We start from the raw sequence: 24,272 nt of genomic DNA, 5'->3' as shown, positions 1-24,272 counted from the left end.
TCAATGGAAGTGTGATAAAAATGGTATCAAGGATGGTCAAAGTAGCTTGGTTTCCTCAGCTCCTGGCACCTGCACTTGAATGCACAGGTAACTACAGGTACATATAATGATGTGCGGGAAGGGGGGTATTGTGTATGCAGAATAATATGAATTAACTCAACCCCATAAGCAGCTATAGCGGGGCAATTCCTTTAAAGGAATGTTTACCTTAGAATCATAGCACCCAGCTGGAACTGGAGTCCTGCGGTCCAAGTCTTGTCGACAGCAAATGGTATTGCAGGGATTGCGTTTTGCGTATGGATCTTCCTTATAATCTGGAAATAAAGGGGAGAGGATAAGTTTTTGCTCTCTTGCTTAACCATGAATGAACCTTGTATCTGTACAGTCAGAGGTCTGTCATTTGATTCTTGCCTCTCCTTCAAAGAACTTGGAGCCAATTTTGCCACCCCAGTTGGATTTTATCTATGGAGCAGGTTAGAATAAGAGACTAGAAAAGAGGGTCTGCTCTGAGAAGCTGTGTAAAGATAACTAATTGAAATTTGGCTCCTATCACTCATGAACTTGGAAAACATATCTAAATGTATCTAAAATATAACAAAGTAACAGCTTTGTTCCTTATGCCATCTGTCTGGTAAACTCACAAGATTCGTTTTTCTCACCATGCACATGTATGGTATATGCATGGTAGTATATGGTATATGCAATTTTTTGGGGTCATATTTATGTAGTGTATATTGGAGGTGGTGACCCTTTGAGACCTGTATGCAATGCAATTTGATTTTAATGTATGCTGATTAGTGTACATTTAAAGTGACAATAAAGTTTTCTATTCTATTCTATTCTATTCTATTCTATTCTATTATTCTATTCTATTCTATTCTATTTTTCATCAGGCATTTAAAATTCAACATTTCTTTCTTTATTTTAACAAAAGTCAACAGATAATGGCCAAGAGTTTCACAATTAAAGTTTGGGAAAGTTGACCTCATACTGTTATTGCAAAACAAATATTTGTTAATAATTTTTTTTATTATAGAAGAGAAAACAATCTTAAAAAATCAATAGAAAAATTTAAAATGACATACTATTATATCTCATGATAAACTTCATGGACTCCATATCAGTTACTTTTCCTTGGTCCCGTCGGAAGATTTTAGCTCTTGGAGCCATTTCATAAGAAAACTCCAAACCATGCCTTTGAACATATTCTCCATAACCACTCATATTGTAAATTTCTTTATCAAAAGGGATGTTGTAGGAAGGCCAGTATCCTGTCAAAACAAGGCTTTATCAGTAAATGAGTTCACCTGGAGCTTTTGTACATTGTTTGAATTCAGCTGCAAGTAATATATGTCAAAATTGAACAGCCCTCTCTCAACAGAAGGAGAGGGATATGACATCTCCAGTTTACAATACAGTCCTTTCAACAGTTCCAAGAAGGCTCCACATACATTTGCATCACTCAGGTGACTCTGAGGACACAGATAAGCCTCCAGATAGCATAAATGACTTGCTAAAAGAATGCAAATGAACAGCTGTCTGCAAGGAGTATAACTCTTTCCATTCCCCACCATCCAGCCAGCTGAAGAAGCTTCTTGGATGAAAAGCAAAATGTCTTCAAAGAAAAAACAAGAAAGTCCAGTTGCCTCATGAAAAAAGCAACTTTGGGATAACTATGACCTGGATGACTGAGAATCTCCATAGACACTGAATCTGAACAGAATGAGAGCCAAACTATCATAGTAGAAAAATTTCATAAAAGGTGGTTTCATTTGGCAAAGCTGAAGTATTTAAGGAATTTCAAATTAATCAAAAACTGTGGATTTACATTGTCTAACATCTGTAGCAGAATGGAAATTTGTATTTAGTGCTAAAGTGTCACACATGCATAATTATTTCTATAAATACAAATTTTAAATTCCTGATAAGTTGCAATTACTAATGTTGGGATTATTTGCAATTTCTATTAGGAAGTTTAAGCTGAGGTTATTTATCTTTCGCCCTCTCCCGTATGCCATTATTCTAAAACTCTTACATATTTACCATTACGAAGAACTTTTGTTTGATCAGAATATTTTACAAGTTTGGGAACCTGTTCAATGATATAAAGAGTCCCATCTTCAAGGCTTCTTTGTAATTTGATCTTTTTTGTATCGAGTATCATATACTGGTTATTGTAGGTACCTAAAGAGCAATGAGAAAATAGTTAAATCTTTACTGCACTTCCCCCCCCCCCATAGAACCATGGGTGAAAAGATTCCCATTCAAATATACCAACCAGAATTTTGTTTTTCAAAGGTTTCAGCCCAGGTCTTTCCTGAATCTGCCATCATATTGGCAATACGGACTCTCTCCCATGCAAAGAGGCTCTCGGGTACCACTTTTTTAAGAAGAGAAAGGTTGAATACACTGTTTGTGGTCTGCAACATAATTAATCCACTGCCAAGTATGTAAAAGTCATCAAGGGAAACCAAAAAGCCTGAAACAAGAATTTTTAGAAAGTTTCTTATTCAAAAAGAAATCCTTCATAATTTTTTATTCTAATGTTTTATTTCCAGAATGAAGGAAATGAAATGGATAAAAACAAAGAATCTACAGCAACAGCAGCACCAGAATCAACTAATTATAAATGAAAGGAAACTAAATTCAGCTAAACAATATATTCAACAATGAGACTCTGGAAGTGGTGAACTTTTCTATACTGGACCTATCTGTGAAGAGATTTAAAGTTTATTTGTCATGCATTTTACAATTGTTTCTAGAAATGTGGATTGGGCAGGACTGGACAAGTCTCCAAAGAGGCTTTTCTTGCAGTCTCTCCAATACAACACAATCAGATAAAGACCTTCTCAGTGGTGTTATTTATATGGGATCATTCATTTGCACAACATGAATGTCTTTTCAATCAGAATAGAGCTGGAAGGTACCTTGGAGGTCTTCTAGTCCAACCCCCTGCTCAAACTGGAGACCCTATAGCAGTGATGGCGAACCTTTTAGAGACCGAGTGCCCAGACAATAGAGCAGGGCTTTTCAACCGGTGGTATGTGTACCACTTGTACATTAATGAGTGGTAGGTGGTACGCAGCCCTGCCTAGCCAAGTGTAGTGGGGGAGGAAAAGAGCCAGCACAGGCAAGGACTTGCAGTGAGAGAATCCTCTGGAGCTGCAAAGGCCCCAGGCTTACTTCTGGCTCACCCTCCCCCATGAGAAAGGAGGAGGGGGGCAGAGACAGGAGAGCCTATAAAAGGAGGCAGTTTGGGCAGGAGAGGGAGAGAGAGAAAAAAAGCAGCAGCCTTGGGAGGAGGCAGAGTCAGCTGCACCGAAGGGGAAGAAGGAGGAGTGGGAGGTTGGGGGGAGAGGAGATCAAGCAGTCTGGCCATGAGCCGATTGACAACTGCTGTGGCAGCCACCTATGCTGGCAGCAGCAAACAGGCAAGAAATGCAGTGGGGGAGGGGTCACCCTCCAAGAGGAATGAAAAAAGGCAGCAATTGCTGGAGGTGAGGCACGGAGGAGGGAAGAAGATGGAGAGTGGAAGGATTCTTATGTGCTTTTGTGACTTTGAAGTTCTGGGATTTGTACAATGAGGGCTTTGTGTTCTTAAGGAGTGTTTGGCAATTTCTATTTGGCTGATGGCTGATGTCTCGTGTTAGCTTCTATTGCTCTGCTGTTGTTAGCTGTAAGTTTTGCTACAAGGGATTTTGAAGTATTTTTCTCCTGAATGGATTTTGCCTGTAGCATTCCTTTACTTATGAATGGAGCCATTTGGGGAGGTTGCCTTAGCTGGCAGCCAGTACTTACATTTTTTTTCTTCCTTAAGTGCAGGCTACACTCCTTACTTTCCTTTCTAGCCAGTAGCTAATTCTTAAAGGGGAATGTGCCTTTTTAAGCTAGTTCACTCAGCAGCTTGTCTTTTCTGTCTCTGGAGGCCTTTCCTTGTTTGATCAATATATGGAAGAGGGAAAATAGGGGGGGGGTTCAAATTCTTCCTTCAGAAGGAGATGGGAATGAGAAAAAGGGAGGCAGGGAAGGGAGGGAGGAAAGGAAGTCCCGTCTTAGCACTTGGCCACCAGCAGCTCTGCCATTGACTTTGCTTGTCAAAAGATTGCAGAAGGGGATCACATGACCCTGGAACACTGTGACCATTATAAATATGAATCAGTTGCCAAGCATCCAAATATAAATCACATGACCCTGGGCATGCTGCAATGGTCATAAGTGTGAAAAATGGTCATAAGTCATTTCAGTGCAATTGCAACTTTGAACAGGTTTTTTTTTTGGTCATCAAGTTTTTGACACCTTGCCAGGTGGTACTCGAATATTACCATATCCTAAAAGTGGTACAATTGGTAAAAAGGTTGAAAAGCCCTGCAATAGAGGATGGTATACTCCAAATATGAATGGTTTATGTCTCTAAGCTCAGTGTGTACATAGAGCTCCAAACTGGAAAAGGCTATAGCTTACAGACAAACAAAGAAACACATATGGTATGTTTCACTCATCTAAATTACCTGGATAACTGCTGAAAGAAGCACGTCCTGTTTTTGTCTGTGGGTCAGTAATTTTGAAGTCCAAGTGTTTATATATTCTCAAAGTGGAAGCATATGTGAACCAACTAGAATGAGCAAAATAGATATTCTCATATCCAGGGAGGACCTGAGAAAAAGAATGAATTAATTATCTATAAATAACAGACAAATTGCTTTTGTTTTTCTTTTATGGAACTTAACATTTAAAAATCATATTATTAACTGTTGCTTAGTATTTTTAATAGCCTGCATACAACTAGTGATGCGAATTAAACAGTAGTAGAAGAACTGACTTTGCACAATTTTGAAGGTGTTGCAAAAACTAAGGATTTAGAGAGAGAGAAAAAAGTGGGTTTTTTCCTCTCCTGCTGCTATCCATTGGATAAGAATAAAAAAGAAAGAATGGAGGGCAGGCAGGGCCCCACTGTATTCAGCAGACCTATGGAACTGAGAAGTCATGAAAACTTTTCAAATTAGCTTTCTTAGCATGCCTCGCACAGATGAAATTAGGACACCATCACTGGCGTGCTTGTGTATGAAAATTGGCAAGATGGCAGATGCAATGGTGCAAACCAAGCCTACCTCTTTTGTACATATGTGGTCTTATCTAACCTCAGGTGAAGATCTGTTCAAAGGAAAGGAATAGCAGTTGAAAAAGGCTGCCTACATGGTCCCTGATGGCTGTTTATACCAAAGGATTTTATTGTACATAGACTGTAATGGTATGTAAGAATGACTTTGAGAGACAGGGGAAGGAACACAGCCCAGAGAACCCAGCAGATAGGAGGTAGTTTAGCCTGCAGCAGGGATGTGGGTGTGGCAAGCATCTCAGAAGGGACCCTCCCTAGTTTCTTGGACTGTAAAAGCAACAGGGGAGAAATGTACTTTCAGACTTGCAAGATTCTGTTGATGTAATCTTACAATAAAGTAGAATTAATTCATCTGAACTTGCTTCCTTTCTGAACTTTCTGTCAGAGACCCCTAGGAGCAGGCAATCTCAAATTTATCCAGATCATTAGCTATATCAGGCTTTAAAATGCCAAATAAAACCTTGAATTAAATTTGAAAGCCAATGAGTAACTAGTACAGCTCTTGCAGTGATGATATTATCTGAGGAAAATAAGAAGCACCCATAAGACTCAAGCCACTGCATTCTGGACCTGCTGTAGCTTTCAAGTAGTTTTCAAAAAAAAAAAAAAACCCCATGTAAATTGCATTACAATTGTTCAGTTGAGAAGTTACTGTGAACTGGTTTTCGTGATCTGGGAATGTTTGGAATTGAGACATAAAATGGAATTATGTAAAGGCTTCCTAGTCACAGCTGACACCTGCAAGCCGAAATGGACCCTCAGTTTATGAACCTGTCCAGTCCAGAGGAGTGCAACCAGAACTATTAATTTATTTACCTTTTTAAGGCCACCCATCTCATCATAATGGCTCTGGCTAGCCAACAACAATTAAAAATAATGCAACCTAAATAGCATAACAATCAGTGCATATTCATCAGACAGGGTAAAACTAGAAGCAACATTAAAAACCAACATTGAAATAATCATTTTATGGACTTTGCCATACATCTGAACCCCAAGAATTTAAAGAAATAGAATCTTAGGACTGAAGGAACCTTGGTGATCATCTAGTCCATCCATGTCAAACTTGCGATGTCACATGATGTCATGCAACGTATCAGGACTGTTTTGCCATTGCCGGCAATGGTGTGGGCGGTAGTTTGACACCCCTGAGCTAGTCCAACCCATTGTTCAGCGCAAGAATCTACTCCAAAACAGTTGAAAAACAAATGTATGTCTTAATTTCTTCAGTATATTCTACTGTGCCGGCCATTTAATTCCAATCTGTTAAAAAATACATCTAAAATTTATGGTTTCTCATGCTACCTAGTAATGTGTGAAACTTTGGTTTCCCTAATTTCATGTTGGATTCACATCCTGCATTAAATTGAAAAGCCTCTGATTAAATAGAATTAGGCTACTTTTAAGCTGTTGAAAGAGATGAATCAATGTTTGTGGGTTGGTGACTTCCTCGTTCCTGATTCAGCTGCTACTGGTCTCATGTCAGGGTAATGATTTAAAGGCTAACCAGCTGATGTAATATAAGGTGGATGATACAATGATAGGAATGACTCAGCAGGATCTGTGTCTGTAACCCTTTAAGAGAGTGATTATAAAAGGGAAGGCTTTTGCTGGAGTGTCCCTCTCTCATACATTTCCTGCTGTAACTGCTGTGTGTTGGAGTTTGCTATATTACCATGTGTATGTATTTTGTTCCTAGTGTATATTGTAGACAGTGTAATATAAACCACCATTTATTATAGACCACTGTTTATTGTATTTATTCCTGGGTTATCTCAATGCAATAAGACTGCATACTCTGACAGGTTATGGGCCCAGTGTGAGGAGAAACCCAGTGAGAGTTTGACTCAGAGCCAGAGGAGTTGAGGTTTGTGGTTTGTTGTGGTTTGTGATTGTTTAAAGAAGCAGGCAACATGGCTTCCATCAGCATAATGGGAGGAGGTTTTGCAGTGTCTCATCTGAATGAGACAAACTACCTCACCTGGAGTCTGAAAATGGAGATTTACCTGAGAAGGAAGGGGTTGTGGGTGATAGTTGCTGATCCACCTGTAGCCCTAGATGATGGGGATTAGAGAAAGAATGAGAAAGCATTGGCCAGTATAATCCTGAGTTTAGAGGATAGTCAGCTGATACACATGAGGGGTCTCCAGTCTGCTAAGCAGTGCTGGGAAGCTTTGCACATGTGTATGTGAGAGAGACTGTGAGCAGCAAAGTAATGCTGACAAGAAAGCTGTATAAACCACAACTGAAGCCGGGAGAGAGCATATCTATGCATTTGCAGTCCATGAGAAAGATATTCCTAGAATTAGAGGAAAGAGGGATGATTTTTACTGAGTTACATAAGGTGTATGTGGTGCTCAGTTCATTGGACAATTCATGGGACGTCCTAGTGACCAGTTTAGAATCCATGCAGGAGAAGGACTTAACCATGAGTTGTTTGTCTGGCCAGTTGCTGGAGGAGGAACAGAAATAGCTGGAAAGGCAGCAGAGAGGGAGTGGCAATGCATAGGCCAGGCTTAACACTGCAACGTCCAAAGTTGCCAGTAGAGCAGCTGAGAACATTTGCATGGTGAAATGCTGCTTCATGTGTGGTTCTACAGAGCATCTCCAGAGATGCTGCCCTGAGAGGAGAAACAGAGGAGCAGCGAGACAAGGTCATAGAGTTACACAACCGACATTTTCCCTGGCAACAACATTAACTGAGAAACACACTGGGTTGTTGGACAGTGGGGTGAGTTAGCATATTGCAAATGATCCACAAATGTTTTTCAATTTGAGACCAGCTAAGCAAGCATTTGTTAGCTTGGTTAATGGACAACAGTCTGCTGTAAAAGAGGAAGGTAAAATTTATGTGCCTGGTATTGGGGAAACTTTGGATAATGTATTATATGTGCCAGAGTTAGACCACAATTTACTCAGTATTTCGAGCTTGGATAGTATGGGGTATGAAGTAATGTTTGCAAAGGGTCAATACACCATTAGGAAGAGTGGGAGGATTTGCACACAAGGTGTTAAACAGGATAATTTGTATGTACTAAGGAAGCAGCAGGATAGTTGTGCACAAACACTCACGAACACTCCCAAGCATGGTAACTGTACATTTATTACATAGAAGGTTAGGACATGCGAGTTTTAAAGAGCTGCAGAGGATGCCCAACCTAGCTGAGGGTCTTAGAATTAAAAAATGCAACACATATTTAGATTGTGCTATTAGTAAGGAGTCGAAGTCTAGTGTGTATCCTGTAAGAAAAGCACGAGACAAACTAATAGGGTTTTGCAGTTAGTGCATGCTGATTTAATTGGTCCTATGGCACCCTCTCTTGGAGGAGCTAGGTACATACTTGTCTTAGTAGATGACTACACCAGGTATGGCTTCTGCTAATTATTAAAGAACAAAACTGAAGTTCTACAACTATTTAAACAATGGGTGAAATTTGTAGAGAAAAGGTATGGCCATAAAGTATACTAGTTGCAAACAGACAGGGGAACAGAGTTCATGTCTGCTAATTTCCAAAGGTGGCTGAGAAATTTAGGCATAAAGCATAGACCAGGGATAGGCAACCTCGGCTATGTGTATGACTCAGGAATTCTGGGAGTTGAAGTCTATGAGTCATAAAAGAGCCGAGGTTGCCTACCTCTGGCATAGACATACAAACCCTTACACACCAGCAGAAAATGGAATGACTGATGGGAGAAATGGTATATTGCAGACCATGAAGGACTCATTGTTGGCAGATGCAGGAATGAGTAACACATACTGGGGAGAAGCCATAAAAACAGCCAACTATTTAGCGAACGGAATGGAGTGTTACTATCAATGAAACTCCATATTGCATGTTATATGGAAGGAAACTTTCATTGGCTCACCTAAGGACATTTGGCAGTTATGCCTGGGTGCATATCCCCAAAGGCACCAGAAGGAAAGGACAGAAAAACCTGGCTCCAAAGGATATAGATTTTCAGATAGAACAAAGAAGGTTGTGATTTCAGGGTCTGCTAATTTCGCAGAGCAAAATAATTGGGACAGGGTGCATGCTAACACCGAGGTGTTCATGCCAATAAGTAGCACTAGTTCTCAAGAAGAAGAGGCTACACAAAACCTAATGAAGGAAGAAGGACACAATAATGAACTGCAATATAAGCAGGAATGTACAGAGAGAAAAATTGTTCAAGTCGATATGTTGACTAGGTTTTAAATGCAGGCAGGCATCAATGTATAAGCATTAGGGTTAACAGCTGTTTAGCTTTAAATGGGAGGAGTGTCAGGGTAATGACTTAAAGGCTAACTAGCTGGTGTTTTGTAAGGTGGATGATGCAATAATAGGAATAACTCAGTAGGGTCTGTGTCTGTATCCCTTTAAGAGACTGAGTATAAAAGGGAAGGCTTTTGCTGGAGTGTCTCTCTCTCTCTCCCTCCCTCTCTCTCACGTTCCCTGCTGTGTGTTGGAGTTTGCTGTATTACCACGTGTATGTATTTTGTTCCTAGTGTATATTGGAGATAGTGTAATATAAACCACCATTTACTATAGACCACTGTTTACTGTATTTACTCCTGGGTTATCTCAGTGCAATAAGATTCTGCATGCTCTGACATCTCACCTTGATTAAAGCTGAGCAATGACCCATATCCCATTGATATATCCTGGAAACATCTGGCATAGAACGAAAATCACTTTTTCTTAACTCTGAGTGTAAAGCAGGAATGAGGTCAAGTAGATCGCCAATTGCATTTAGGAAACTAATTTCAAAGTCAGTGAGAGGCTGAAATGAAAAAGATAACAATATACCTAAGATTCAGGTTTATCTACATGAATTTATATACATGACAGGCATAAAGAATCCATAACTAACCAGCCTGTGTTCAAATTGGAAATCTGAAAACCTAAAGAGCAACAGCAGTGATGTTTTAGTTTAAACATTCATATTAAAATTAAAAAAATAGTAGTTCATAAAGAAAGTTCATAAAGGAAATTGGATCTAAAACTGATTTATCAGACATGCTTTATTCAGACAACTTTACTGATTAGGATCCCATTTAGAGATAACCAGATACAGGACAAAAGAATATTTTATATACAATGTTATACAATGAGTGAGCAAGGGAATTTTCTTGGTTCAGTCCCTGCAGATGTGAGACTTCTGAGTAAAGAGTCGGAGTCCTTATCAGCAGATTCTGGTAGCTCAAAGTGCTCCATACAGATAGTCCTTGAGCTTCTGAGTCTCTGCCGCACAGGTGAGAGACAAACTGCCCTGTTTTGTTGCATTAACAAGATTGCACAGTGCTGCAGAAATGGAGCCTGCTCATTACAATTGCATGTTGCAATGGTCATTAAGTGTCTGGATCCTAGTAGGGTGGGAATCAGGCTTAAGGACAGCAGGCAGCCGTCGTGAGAGGGAAATTCTTGCAGAGACCCAGTGGGCGGGAGGGGGGAGAAGATAGGCAGAGTGGCACTGCAGCATCCATGTGGTTGATTGTAAGGGAGAATGCAGCAGCCATAACTACAGGACTGGGTCATAAGTAACTTTATGTACCACCATAATTTCAAACAACTGTTAAGCTACCAAGTGTAAGTCAAGGACTACTTGTATTCATTCCCTGATAAAGGAGTTGCCATCATAGAAGAGCCAGAGAAAAATACATTTGGGGGGAGGAGAACTTCCTGGCTTTTGTGTCCCACATGCCCCAATACAAAAGCACTTGACAGGAAGTGGTGAGTTCTGTCATTCCTGACAGGCAGCAAGCGGGGCAAGCAACAACCAGAAGGCAGGAGAAAAAGAGGAGCTCACCCCTCCACTAATGCCTTAGCATAACAGCTGAAGCAAGAGCTACAAACTGACGCATGGTTTGTGGCTCATCAGAAAGAGCTGACCATGAGAGAGGGGCTGGCATGGAAGGGGGGCAAATTGTATGTCCCAGACTATCTGCAACTGCAAGTCCTGCAACGAAGCCACAATGCTATGCGGGGTTTGGGTTCCTGAAGACACTGCATCTTGCTAATTGTCAGTTCTGGTGGCAAAAGATGAAGAAAGAAATCTATGTGGGGAGCTGTGCTGTTTGTGTGGTCAGCAAAAGATTACCAGAGAAGAGTCCAGGGCTGCTGCAGCAAGTGGCTGACCCAGCCAGACTGTGGAAGGAGACAGCCATGGGCTTTATAGTGGAGCTACTGGAAATGGGGGGAACACTGTGATTTGGACTGTGATAGACCTATTTTCCAAACAGGTCCACTTCATTGCCTGTACTGGCCTCCCCTCCGCCAAGAAACTAGTGAAGATGTTTTTGCAACACATCTACTGACTGCATGGAACACCTAAATGCATCATTTCAGATCGTGGGGTCCAGTTTACTGCTAGGTTCTGGAGAGAGTTTGTGAGGATGATTGGGTCCTTCAAGGTGCTCAGTTCTGCTTTTATCCAAGTACAAATGGATCTGCAGAACAAGCTAATGTCATAGTGGAGCAGTACCTGCGCTACTATGTCAATTACCAGCAAACGAACTGGGCAGAGTTGTTGCCGTTTTCAGAGATGGCATATAACAATGCAGTATATAGCAGTACTGGTTTCACTCCTTTTAAGTTAGCAACAGGGGTGAAATTTGTGCCACTACTAGAGTTCCCATAGAAGCCTTCCTCCTCGGGCACCCTACGTGATTGGATGGGTTTATTCCAGCAGGTCTGGAGTGATGCGAAGAAGGCTTTAGCTAAGGCAGCTGAAAGTCAGAAAAACAGGCAATTAAGAAACGAGCTCCCCAGGAGACGTTCCATGTAGAGGATAAAGTGTATCTGTCTACAAGGTATCTTAAGCTGAGACAAAGTTGCAAGAAATTAGAGACGAAGTACATAGGTCCTTTCCCCATAGTAAAAGTCATTAACCCAGTAAGAATAGAGCTAAAACTATCAAGGTTGTTGGGCAAAGTGCACCCAGTATTCCACTGCAGCTTACTGAAGCCACACAGGGGATTAACACTGAGACCAATAGTGATAGAAGGGGAAATGCATTATGAGGTTAAGTGAATCCTCAATTCCAGAATCCACAAAGGGAAGCTGCAGTACTTAATCCAATGTCAGACTCTAGATGGGTAAAAGCATAGCACATAAAATTGGATTGTTTGGTGAAACAAAATACTTTTGTTCTTCATTTTTTTTTCCCGGAAAGAAAATATGGACTCAAATGAATACATTTATTGCTTTTAACTTTCTTCTTTATTTTTTGATCGTGTTTTGGGCACTTTTCTTGGCTTTTTTTTTTAAACTTTAAGAATTTTAGTACTTTTTTTCTTTTTCCTTTTTCCTTTTAAGAGGAAAGAGAGAGAGAATAATACTTTGAAAAATGGCTTCAAAGAGGCAACCGGCCTCTATACTTTCTAAGGTGGTTTCCTCTCCTACAACTCTAACTGTACAACAACAACTTAAAGCTACACCATCAGTACTGCCTCCACCTTCTTCTCCTTTGCCAGGCTTATCTGCACAAGAGATTAAAGATATAATGGGAAATGCTGTATCCCAAATTAGAGATGAAATGAAGCAACTTCTTGAACAGAGCAAATCTGAAAGCAAAGAGGAAATGAAAGACCTCCTTAACTAGAGTGGAGGAGGTCGCAGATAAAGTTGATTTTATTGAAGATAAATTCCAGAATATGGAAAGAAAGGTGGAAATTTCACAAGAGGATATTCTTATGTCCCAGTACAGGGAAATGGAGCATGCTTTGAGAATCAGGGGTTTGAAAGAAGATATGAATCAAGATTTGACAGAGATGGTGCTTAATGATCTAGCTCCTGTTTTGAATATGGATAAAGATGAATTACACAGAGAAGTGGAAAAAGTTTACAGAGTTAATTCTTGGATTGCGAAACAAAAGAATTTGCCAAGAGATGTGGTGATTTATTTTACAAAGAGGTCTCTGCGTAATGAAATTATACAAGCTTATTACAATAAGAGATTTCAGATTGCTGCCCAAGATGTCATTATTTTAAAGGAAATTCCATCAAGAATTTTAAGAAACAGGAAAGACTTTGCTTTTCTAGCTAATGAACTTAAAGCAAGATCGATGTCATTCAGATGGGAGATTCCGACGGGTATTGTTTTGAGCCATGCGGGGATGCGTTATAGGCTTAACACGGTTGCTAAAGCCAAAGAATTTTATAATACGGTCCTCGGAGCAGGCTCATCTTTATCTATGATCCAGAAATCTTTGGGCGGCAAAGAGGTGGAACAGCAATCTGAAGGATTAGGTCTGATTTCTGCTGGGAAGTCACAAGTGGAATGGCAACATCAAATAGAGGTTAAAGAGCAGAGGATGACCCGTGCAGCACATAGACGCAAGGAAAAGGAACAACAGAAGAAAGAACCCAAAGAATCTTCTTCTGAAAGTGCTTCATTGCCAGTGGGAGGAGCAAGACCCAAGAGTTCTGCAACACATTCATCAATGGCAGATCTTCAGGCAGTCTTCTCCAGGCTCCTGGTTAAGGGAGATGGCAAAGTTCCTGACCTGGAATGTTAACGGCCTTAACTCCCCTCAGAAAAGAAAGAAAATCTTTCACTACTTAAAGCAACATAATAATGATGTTATCTGCTTGCAGGAAACTCATATTTTACTTAAAGATCAAAAATATTTAGCTAATGCTCGTTTGGGATCTCATTTTGTATCTCCTGCCCCTGGGAAAAAAGGGGGAGTGGTTATTTATGTTAAGCAAAATCTACCAGTTTGTCTGGTAGAATCAGATCCTCAAGGAAGATATGTAATGATTGAACTTGGTTTATATGGTAAGAAAATACTTGTAGTGGGATTGTATGCACCAAATCAGCAACAAGAACAATTTTATAAACTGTTACATCAGAAAATAATCTCGCTGGATTATAGATCCGTGATATTAATGGGGGACTGGAATGGTGTCTTAGATACACAAAGGGACAAGAAAGGTTCTTCTCCTCTTTTTAAACAGGCCAAATTACCTAAAGCCTTTTTTGATATGAAAGAGGACTGGGAATTGAGGGACTATTGGCGGGAATGCAACCAAGAGGAGAGAGACTTTACCTTTTTTTCAGATAGACATCAATCTCTTTCAAGAATTGATTTTTTTTTATTACAACTGACTTATATAATAGGGTAAAGAATGTAAAAATTTTTCCTAGGTCATTGACGGATCATAGTCCAGTTTGGATGGAGCTGATTTATGAAAAAGAGGAGAGGAGATCCTGGAGGGTGAATGAGAATTTATTTAGACAAGAAAAGAATGTTCAAAAGTTAAAGGAGTGTTTAAAGGATTATTTTGCTTTGAATATGTATAAGGGGACATCAACATCAATGGTATGGGATGCAGGTAAAGCTTTTATGCATGGGATTTTGATAAAGATGAACAATGTTCATAGACAAAAGCAGACTCAGAAGCGTAAGGAACTGGAAGATGAGATTAAATCAAAAGAAAAGTTTTTGATTTTAAATCCTTCAGATGAAAAGGTTAAGGAATCTATAAAGTTCTTAAGAACACAATTTAACATGTTGATGGCTGATCAATCTGCAACTAATTTTTTGTTTATGAAACAAAATACATTTTGTAATGCCAATAAACCAGGGAGATGGTTGGCCTATCAATTAAGAAAGAAACAGAGACAGAGAACAATAGATAAAATAAATTATAATGGTAAATTAGTGTATCAGAAGGAATTGATTAAGAAATCTTTTTTAGATTATTATCAAAAATTATATAAGACTACTAATGTACAAATTTTAGATATAAATAAATATTTAAGGGAGGCTAACTTTCCTAAATTGACAGAAGATCAGAAGCAAGAAATTAATGGTCCAATTACTAATGAGGAAATTGTGACAGTTATTAAGCAATTAAAATTAGGCAAAGCGCCAGGTACGGATGGTTTGACACCTATTTATTATAAAACTTTAGTAGAAGAGATGATTCAACCTTTAGGTGAGCTTTTTAATAACATATTGCAGGGCTCAGAGATCCCTCCGTCATGGCGCAGTGCTTTCATATCCTTGATTCCAAAAGAGGATCAAGATCTTACTTTACCAAAGAATTATAGACCTATATCTCTTTTAAATGTAGACTATAAGATCTTTGCAAAAATTTTAGCTAATAGGCTTATGATGGTTGTGCATCAGCTTATACATAAGGACCAATCGGGTTTTATAACTGGCAGGTACATGAAAAATAATGTTAGACAAATTATTAATATATTAGAATATTTAGATAAGAACAACCAAGTCCCTGCAGGGCTGATATTTTTAGATGCCAAAAAAGCTTTTGATCAATTGAACTGGCATTTTATGTTAAGAGCAATTGAGATGAATTTTGGAGAAAAAATATTACAAGCTCTTACTGCTATATATCAAAAACAAACGGCACAACTTATTGTTAATGGGGGTTTGTCAGAGGTTTTTACAATAGAAAAAGGTACTAGACAGGGATGTCCTTTGTCACCGATGCTGTTTGTTTTAACATTGGAAATTTTGTTGATTAAAATCCGAGAGTCGCAGGAAATAAGAGGAATAGAAGTTAACAAAAAAGAATATAAGTTAAGAGCTTTTGCAGATGACTTGGTGGTTACTTGTCTCAACCTACTTATTCTGTAGTGAAGTTATTACAGCTGATATATCAATATGGATTAGTTTCGGGTTTCAAAATTAATAATAATAAGACTAAAATATTATCTAAAAATATGACTACTTGTGATAAACAGATTTTGGCTAATTTGACTGGTTTTGAAATTGTTGATAAGATAAAATATCTGGGGGTTATTTTATCTGTTTCTAATGTAAAATTGTTTAAGAATAACTATGAAAGGTTGTGGGTCAGGGTACAAAAAGACTTGAAAAATTGGGAGAACTTACAGCTATCTCTCATGGGAAGAATTGCAGTGATTAAAATGAATGTCCTGCCAAAATTTCTCTTTTTATTTCAAATGTTACCTATTTTAAAGAATGAGGTTAATTTAAATGAATGGCAGAAAGGCATTAATAAATTTATTTGGGCAGGGAAAAAACCAAGGGTAAAGTTTAAAATTATGCAGGACTTCCGTGAGAGAGGTGGACTCAAGGTACCGAATTTGAAATTATATTATGATGCTATGGTCTTAACATTAATTAGTGATTGGGTAAATTTAACAAATTCAGAGATACTCCATTTGGAGGGATGGGATTTATTTTTTGGTTGGCATGCCTATTTAATATTTAATAAAAAAGTGGATTGGGCCTTTAAATCTCATATTATAAGGATCTCTTTATTTAGGGTTTGGAGGAAATATTATAAAAGTGATTTTAAAATACCATTATGGGCTATACCTTGGCATGCGATAGAGGGGATAAAGAAAGGTGTTAAAATGGATACGGTGTCTTATACACAATTACTTAGATGGGATGGTCAAAATTGGCAGTTAAAATCTTTGGAAGACCTAGCACATAAAAATATTACCTATTCTTGGTTTCAATATAGACAATTAGTAGATAGATGGAAGATGGACCGTAATTTAGGCCTGCTTAGAGAAGATGAAAATCTTTTTAAGCAAGTAAAGGATCAAAGACAAACTCACATTAAGAGAATTTATGGGGTGCTAGTGGAACTGGATTCAGAATCAGAATTAATTAAAGACTGTATGATTAAATGGGCGCAGAATTTTGGTGAACCAGTTCTACTGGATACCTGGGAAACTATCTGGGTGAGAAATGTTAAGTTTACACAAGCCCAGAATTTAAGGGAGAATTTTTATAAAATGTTTTACAGATGGCACCTTGATCCACAAAAGATGTCTTTCATGTATCCTGACTTACAGCCTAAATGTTGGAGATGTGGCTGCCTGGATGCCACTTATTATCATATTTGGTGGTCGTGTAAAAATATAAAAGCTTTTTGGATTAAGATATGGTGGAACATCCAGAGAATTTTTAGAAAGAGGGTAAAATTTACTCCACAATTGTTTTTGCTTGGTATTGTTACTGATTGTGATGCTAAGGAGGTTATATTGATGTTGAATCTGATTACAGCCGCAAGGCTCTTAGTAGGTCAATACTGGAAGAAGGAATCTTTGCCTACTTTGCAAGAGTGGTTTTTTAAAGTATCTTACTTGGCGGAAATGGCAAAGATTTCGGCTTTCTTAAAAGAGCAAACGCAAGAGAAATTTTTTGCTGTATGGGAAAAATGGATAAATTTCATACAATTTAAATTGGATTTGAAAAAATATCATTTAGCTTTTTTATAATTTGTATAAAAACTCTACTTTTTCTTTTCTTTTTTTTCTTCTTTCTTTTCTTTGTTTTTCTTTTTTAAATACTTTCTCTTTTTAAGGATTATAATTTTTTTTTCATATATATTTTATTTTTAATTATCTTATAATTTTGTTAATTTTTTTTAATTAAGCCTATATTCTGCTCTGGGAAGCTCCGGGGGGGGGAGGGAGGGGGTGGTTTGGGAGGGGTTGGGGGAGGGTTGTATTGTTGTTTTTTTTGTTATTGTTTTTTTTCTGTCTTTGTAAAAGTTTTTAAAAAAAATTTCAATAATAAAAAAAATACCCCTGGAAACTGGGACCAGTACAAGGGAAAGATTAGCAAGCATTGAAGTGTATTCTTTTTGTTTTCCAGGTTCCCTTTCCTTCCAATGGGGTGACCTATCAAGCTACGAAACCTATTGTCTTTAGAACTGCTGTATGCTTCTAGCTTGCCAACAGTATGGGAGGGAAAGGGGAGAATTTTGGATCCACAGGTGCTCCTTATCCATGTGAGAGCTGAAGCCATTGAAGAGCTGTTTTGGCGAACTAAAGTTTTTTCTCATAATAATTACTGAGAAAACCAAGATCATGGCATTTAGCTCTCTCAATTCCTGGCAAACAGATGGGGAAGAAATGGAGGTAGTGACAGATTTTACCTTCCTGGGCTCCAAGATCACCACAGATGGGGACTGCACCCAAGAAATTAAAAGACGCTTGCTCCTGGGGAGAAAAGCTATGGCAAATCTAGACAGCATACTAAAAAGCAGAGACATCACCCTGCCAACAAAAGTACGTATAGTCAAGGCCATGGTTTTCCCAGTTGCAATATATGGCTATAAAAGTTGGACCATAAAAAAGGCTGAGCGCAAAAGAATTGAGGCCTTTGAACTATGGTGCTGGAGAAGACTCCTGCGAGTACCCTGGACTGCAAGGTGATCAAACCGGTCAGTCCTAGAGGAGATCAACCCTGACTGCTCTTTAGAAGACCAGATCCTGAAGTTGAAACTTAAGTACTTTGGCCACCTAATGAGAAGGAAGGACTCACTGGAGAAGAGCTGAATGCTGGGAAAGATTGAGAGCAATAGAAGAAGGGGATGACAGAGAATGAGGTGGCTGGATGGAGTCACTGAAGCAGTAGGCGTGAGTGTAAATGGACTCCAGAAGATGGTAGAGGACAGGAAGGCCTGGAGTAACATTGTCCATGGGGTCGCGATGGGTCAGACACGACTTCGCAACTAACAACATATTGAACAATGTGACCTGAATTGTCAGAGAGGAAAATTTCACTCTTTTAATTAACTGCTTCCCACCATTTTCTTAGAGCTAGCTTCTTTTCTATCGATTTGCTAATGCCTAATAAAGTTAACATTAAAGAACACAATGACTCTAGTGTTTTGCTTCGTTGGGCCTCTCAGCTGGAACTTGACATTAGGAATGAGCCAGAGAGAATTTAATTCATTTGCCAATATTAAAACTGGAGAACAAACAAAATAGCTGGGTGTATACAAATAAGTCTCCAAATATAACTACACATAATTATCCAGATAGTATTCAAATATCTTATTTTTGTTATTTTAAGAAATATATAATCTTTAAATATATCATTTAAATACAAATTCAACAATAAAACAGTACCTGACTATCAATATAGAGTAAAAAATTACATATTGATTATTGTAAAATCTTTCAGTGTTAAAGAACAAATATGCTGCTTACTTTGTCCAATAGAGTTATCCCAAATATGAAGATTCTTTTATTTGTCTAACAGGTTTCTATTTTCATCATTTGCAAAGAGTATAATTTAATACTGTTCTCATTATTTTGCCTGGCATAGTGGAAAAAAATGAAACAAACTACATATTTTAAAACTGGTTTTTTATGTATATTAACAAATAAGGCACTAAAAAGAGTACATTCCTACTTACAAGATCAGTGCAAAATGTATGTATTTGTTGGGGAAACACTGTCAGTATTTTGCACTGATCAATATTTCTGCCAGTGGCATCAGTGGCAAATCATTACAAATACAGCTAAATTAAGGCTGGGGGGGGGGGCAGAGGGGGATAGATGCTTATTAATATGGCAAGGGCCAAAAGGCAAGGTATTTCCTTCTTTTGAATATGGATTATTAGCCCAACGGTTAATCTTAAATCAAAAATACAGGCAATTATCTGGGTTTACTTCTAGAACTTAAAAGTAGAGGCCAATAGTTTTCAACTGTTATGTTACATCTACTTCATAAAAATGTTTTTATTAACATTATGTATAGAGTCAAGAAATACTTTTCTGTAAATCGCTTTCAGAAAAATTAATTCAAGGGGGATAAATGCTATTTTCACTTCAAATGATATTGACCCTGATTCCATTAGCTCCACATTTTCTTGCAGTGCTGAGTCAAAGAAAGAAAATTTGTTTAGTTATTCATATCTTTACTGTCATGCTGTGCCTGAGTATGGAAATAAAGGTGAAAGCTATTTGTATCTAGTGAATTCTCCTCCTGCTAATTCACAATGGCAACATTCTGTTGACTCTCAGAAGGTCACCCAGCCCATACAAAAATTAGAGCAATAATGACAGCACCTTCCAAGTGTGGTATAGCAACTGCAGAGAGACTTTCATCTTTCATCTAAGCTTTCTAAATGGTTAGAGAATTCTTGAGTAATGCTCCACTGTAATGCTGTACCAAGTTCTATATCAAATGGAACAGTTGTAACATAAAGGATGTTTTACATATTCAGTATAGAAAGCAGAAAGACTTGGTCTTAACTTGAATCTTAAACTAAACTCTATTTCCCTTTCTGAAAGTTAAAGACAATAATATATTGCTTCTTACTGTCCTTTTCTGTCGTTTAGCCCATTCCACGTTTCCCATGTACAGCCCATCCAGCTGAGCAATAACGTAGCCTGCATTTCTCCAGAAGGGGTCATCCTTGTTATTTTTAATCTGTTGCCTGGTCCACTCATCTTGTTTCCTATATAGGAACAAATCTGAGTTTAAGATATATATTTTATCAAAATTACTGAGATTTATACTTAAGGTTTGCTCTATTCTATGACTCAGTGGGACTTTCTTACAAATAAATATGTTTAGGATTATGTTGTCCTCAAACTATTAAACAATTAAGTCACAGAACAAAGGGCAAACTACATCAAGTCACCCTTCAATGTGCTGCTTTGATCATTTCAAACATCACAGATTTCAAATATCACTGATAATTTCAAACATTAGATAACTCTGCTAAATATAATGACCGCTAAATTGCTGGAGACCCTGTCAACTCGGCACCAAAACCAAAAAGGCTTGTGGCATTTTAGAAATTTAGTAAATTGATTATGTCATAGCCTTTCCTTGTATCACATGCTTTAGCTTCAGTTCTTGCAGAGTCGTGCTAATTCTGTTTGTCTGCTCCTCATTTAGTTATGTATTGCTGGAGCAAGTGGAATTAGCTTAGTAAAGCATTCAATAACTGGGGATTGTTAAAGCCGTATTATGGTACTTATTTCATTGCTACTTATGAATGGAAACATTTTTGACAATAGAATACATACTGTATAAAATCTTTAACTTTTTGTTCAATGATGACATTCTTAATCATCAGAGGAAAGAGATTTGCAAAATGGTCACTCATATGCCTGAAAGAAATAAGCAGGAAATATTTTAGTCCACTTGTTTTGCCTTCCCAATATGAATATACTGTATAATATACAAATTTGATGCATTTTATTACTTAACTTGTATCTTTAGTACAGCAACAGTTGTGACATTCCAATATAAAGAATAAGAAAGACTGCACACAATTTCATTCTGTATGTGAAGTAACAATAAGCAGGCTTCCCACCCTACTCACAGTAACCCTAATTAAAACTATATATTTCAAGTTATTTTTATAAGATTTTCTTAAATTAGCTTGAATCTTCTCTCATTTAGTGCTACAAGCAGCATGCTAAATCTGCCCAATAATCTTGGTTTGCCTCCTCAAAACTATAGGCAAAACAACAAACCATAAAGATAAAAAAATTGAAGAATGAATTCAGAGAATAAAAATAATCTGGAAAGAACTCCATATGGATTTCATAGTTTGCTCATAGCAAACCTTTTGTCTTCCAAAGGACTTACAGGACTTTATGTGTAGGTTTGCAGATTGAAAGTAGTTGTGTATTGTCAATAAAATAGTTACTATTCTCTTTACAACATAGGTATACAATATAATTAAATTAAATGCAGATAATATAACTATTTCCTTTGTGTTTGTTTCATATGCATTTCCCTCTCCCGTGTTAATGTATTTTGCAGGGGAATGGGAGTGTAGAGAAGGATTTGGGGGCCAGCATGCAGCCCTGGGATCAAAGTACATCACTGACATAAAAGTTAGATATCTGAAATAATAGATTTGTACAAAATTATGGGAGTTGAAAGCCATATATCTTAAATATGCCATGGCTAGGAAACAATGTAATAGACTGTACTACGGATTCTAGATTGATTGCAATGACATTTCAGTAGGAGACTATTTGCCACATCATTAGGTTATTTTTTAATTAATTGAAATTTTAATTTCAATAGGATTTTCTTGCATTATACTAGTATTACTGGAGATAAGAAAATGCACTCTTTCCTTTGAGTATGCACCTTTGACAAAAAGAGCAGCAAGCTTTGAATGACATATCACATGCAACCTGAAGTAGTGGCATGCAATACCAACACTATATTGCGACAATTTTGACTTTTAAAAAATGCTCTGTGATACTTCACAGTACCATTTCATTGAAAGAGCACTAACCTAGCCTTTCTAAAGAAGAGGAAAAGGTGCAGGCGTCAGCATGCAAGCAGTCTCTTTATATTTGTGAGAGGGAGAAAGAAAAGCTCAATATTTTGTAATGTGGAGGTGATTTCAATATTGTCTAAGACCACTACATCTCCAGCTGAAACTTTTTTGTAACTTAAATAATTTATTTTTCTGATTATCAGTGTTCCCCTTAATTTATCACAAAACCTGTGCAATCCAAAATAATGTCCTCCAATATATCTATGGATATTCTCAATAATCCAGGTCAGGGTTGTTTCAAAGGTGCTTTTTCCGAAAGGCAACTAGACTTTTTGGGTGTTTTCCTATGAAAACATTTCGCTTCTCATCCAAGAAGCTTCTTCCATTCTCACATTCTAACAGTTCTAACAATTACAATTGAAGAAGCTTCTTGAATGAGAAGCAAAATATTTTCAAAGGGAAAAAAAACAAGAAAGTCCAGTTGCTTTTTGGAAAAAGCACTTCTAGATGCCCTTCAATTGGACCTCAAATTCCCAACCTGTAAATTTAGAATAATTTAAGTTTAGGGATGTTCAGTCAAGACATCACTTGCCTTAATGCCTTGTTAAGTTACAATTCACATGAGGAAGAGAAGCACAATCAAATTTGCAAGGTTCTGTTATAGTAGCTTAAAATGGATTTATGTCTCTATTTTGGAGGCAAGTTTGGTCAATTAGGATATTTTGGAACTTGTGAATACAGCTAAATAAGTAATAAGGGAGTGTATTTTTTTCAAAAATCCAAAAAGTTCAACCCTCATTTTAGATAATCAATTAAGCAATGTCAATTTAATTTATCAAACTACTTACGAAGCAGTGAGGTAGCCTTCCAAAAAACCTGCAGCATACATGAGTATTTCATTGCTTATGGGCTGATTACCATAGCCTGCTTTGATCTCAAGAATCCCCCATCCAGTAGATTGTATAGCGTCATTGTAATAGCCATAAGCATCACCATTCTTGTCTAATACATCCTTAATTTGGAAAGATTTTTCAGCTTCCAACCAATATACAGTAGCATAGTGGATATCTGTAAGGATACAAAGAAGATCATTAGAAAATCAGAATATAGTATTAAAAACTCCAATTCCTTGATAATGAAAAAATTATAAAGAGGATGATGGATGGAAGATATACTTTTCTTAGTCATTGTTTGTAGTTAGAAATCTGTTTCCTTCCGTGCAACATTTTAGTCGCTTGTCTTGGACTTGCAGCTTAACAGAGGATGGTCACATCTTTATTTAATCTTAAAATCACTCATATAAACAATACAGAATGCATTCCAGTCAGATGGAAAGTCACCATTATAGTTCGCTTACCTAAACAGATGAACCAAAAAAGTATATACCAATACGTTTTATTGGAATTGTAGCTAAAATTTTTGATAAGGTAGCAACCCTATTTCCAGTAATCAGTAATCTTTCACGAGAAGTTGGAATTGATTGATTGACCTTTTTTCCCTCCAAAAAACCCTTCCTTTGTTTCCTTCCACGTGGCGGCGAGGATTGCGAAGGAGAAACGGCATGGGGCTGGAAGTCAGGTAAGGAAAGAAAGGCAATTTCTGGGGGGAAACGAGGATTTCTTTCCTTACCTCCCCCACTTGTTCCAAGGATGCTTTCTGCTCCGACGCGTTGCTCTTGCCAATGGCCCGACCGCCCACTTCAGCGCCCTCTCTCCCCGAACCTCTGGCATTCCATCTGCTGCTTTGGTTTGCCTGCTGGCCCCCACCTCAACACCTTGCCCATTGCCGCCCAGCATGGCCACCCCAGGGCTGCAGGGGCTGGCCTGGCATGGGAAGGGCATGCGTCCCACCCTCCCACCACCATGCAGGGTAAGTTTGCCACACCCATCCCTGCCCAGATGCCTTCACCTCCCCCAAGTGTTTTTTTACTAACCTGCCTTTCAGCTGCATTCCATTTCTCCGTTTGCTTCTCACCCTTCGCCGCGTGTTTGTGGGACTATTGGTAAAAAAAAAAGTTCCCTCAGACTTTCTAACTTCTTAAGATCTCGTGAGAAGTTAGAAAGTCTGATGGAACTCTTTTTTTTTACAAACATGCGGCAAAGGCTAAGAAGCGAACAGAGAAATGGAATGCAGCAGAAAGGCAGATTAGTAAAAAAAACTGCTTGGGGAGGCGG

General features: G+C 38.1%; 1 protein-coding gene across 1 annotated transcript in view; it reads right to left on the bottom strand.

Annotated features, from left to right (window-relative positions):
- PLBD1 (phospholipase B domain containing 1) overlaps positions 1-24,272 on the bottom strand; it is a 46,840-nt gene that overhangs the window by 1,767 nt on the left and 20,801 nt on the right. The window contains exons 2-10 of the mRNA XM_039335639.1: positions 22,947-23,166; positions 20,882-20,965; positions 20,166-20,304; positions 9,716-9,877; positions 4,509-4,653; positions 2,279-2,479; positions 2,044-2,184; positions 1,086-1,271; positions 208-314 (exon numbers count right to left, since the gene is read on the bottom strand). Coding sequence (XP_039191573.1) covers positions 208-314; positions 1,086-1,271; positions 2,044-2,184; positions 2,279-2,479; positions 4,509-4,653; positions 9,716-9,877; positions 20,166-20,304; positions 20,882-20,965; positions 22,947-23,166 — 1,385 coding nt within the window. The remainder of the gene's footprint in view (positions 1-207; positions 315-1,085; positions 1,272-2,043; positions 2,185-2,278; positions 2,480-4,508; positions 4,654-9,715; positions 9,878-20,165; positions 20,305-20,881; positions 20,966-22,946; positions 23,167-24,272) is intronic.

Source organism: Crotalus tigris, unplaced genomic scaffold (assembly GCF_016545835.1).
Source record: "Crotalus tigris isolate CLP2741 ecotype Arizona unplaced genomic scaffold, ASM1654583v1 scf7180000017644.4837335, whole genome shotgun sequence".
Taxonomy (NCBI): Eukaryota; Metazoa; Chordata; class Lepidosauria; order Squamata; family Viperidae; genus Crotalus; species Crotalus tigris.
The sequence above is the reverse complement of the archived record's forward strand: the minus strand, read 5'-3'. Positions and strand labels throughout refer to the sequence as shown.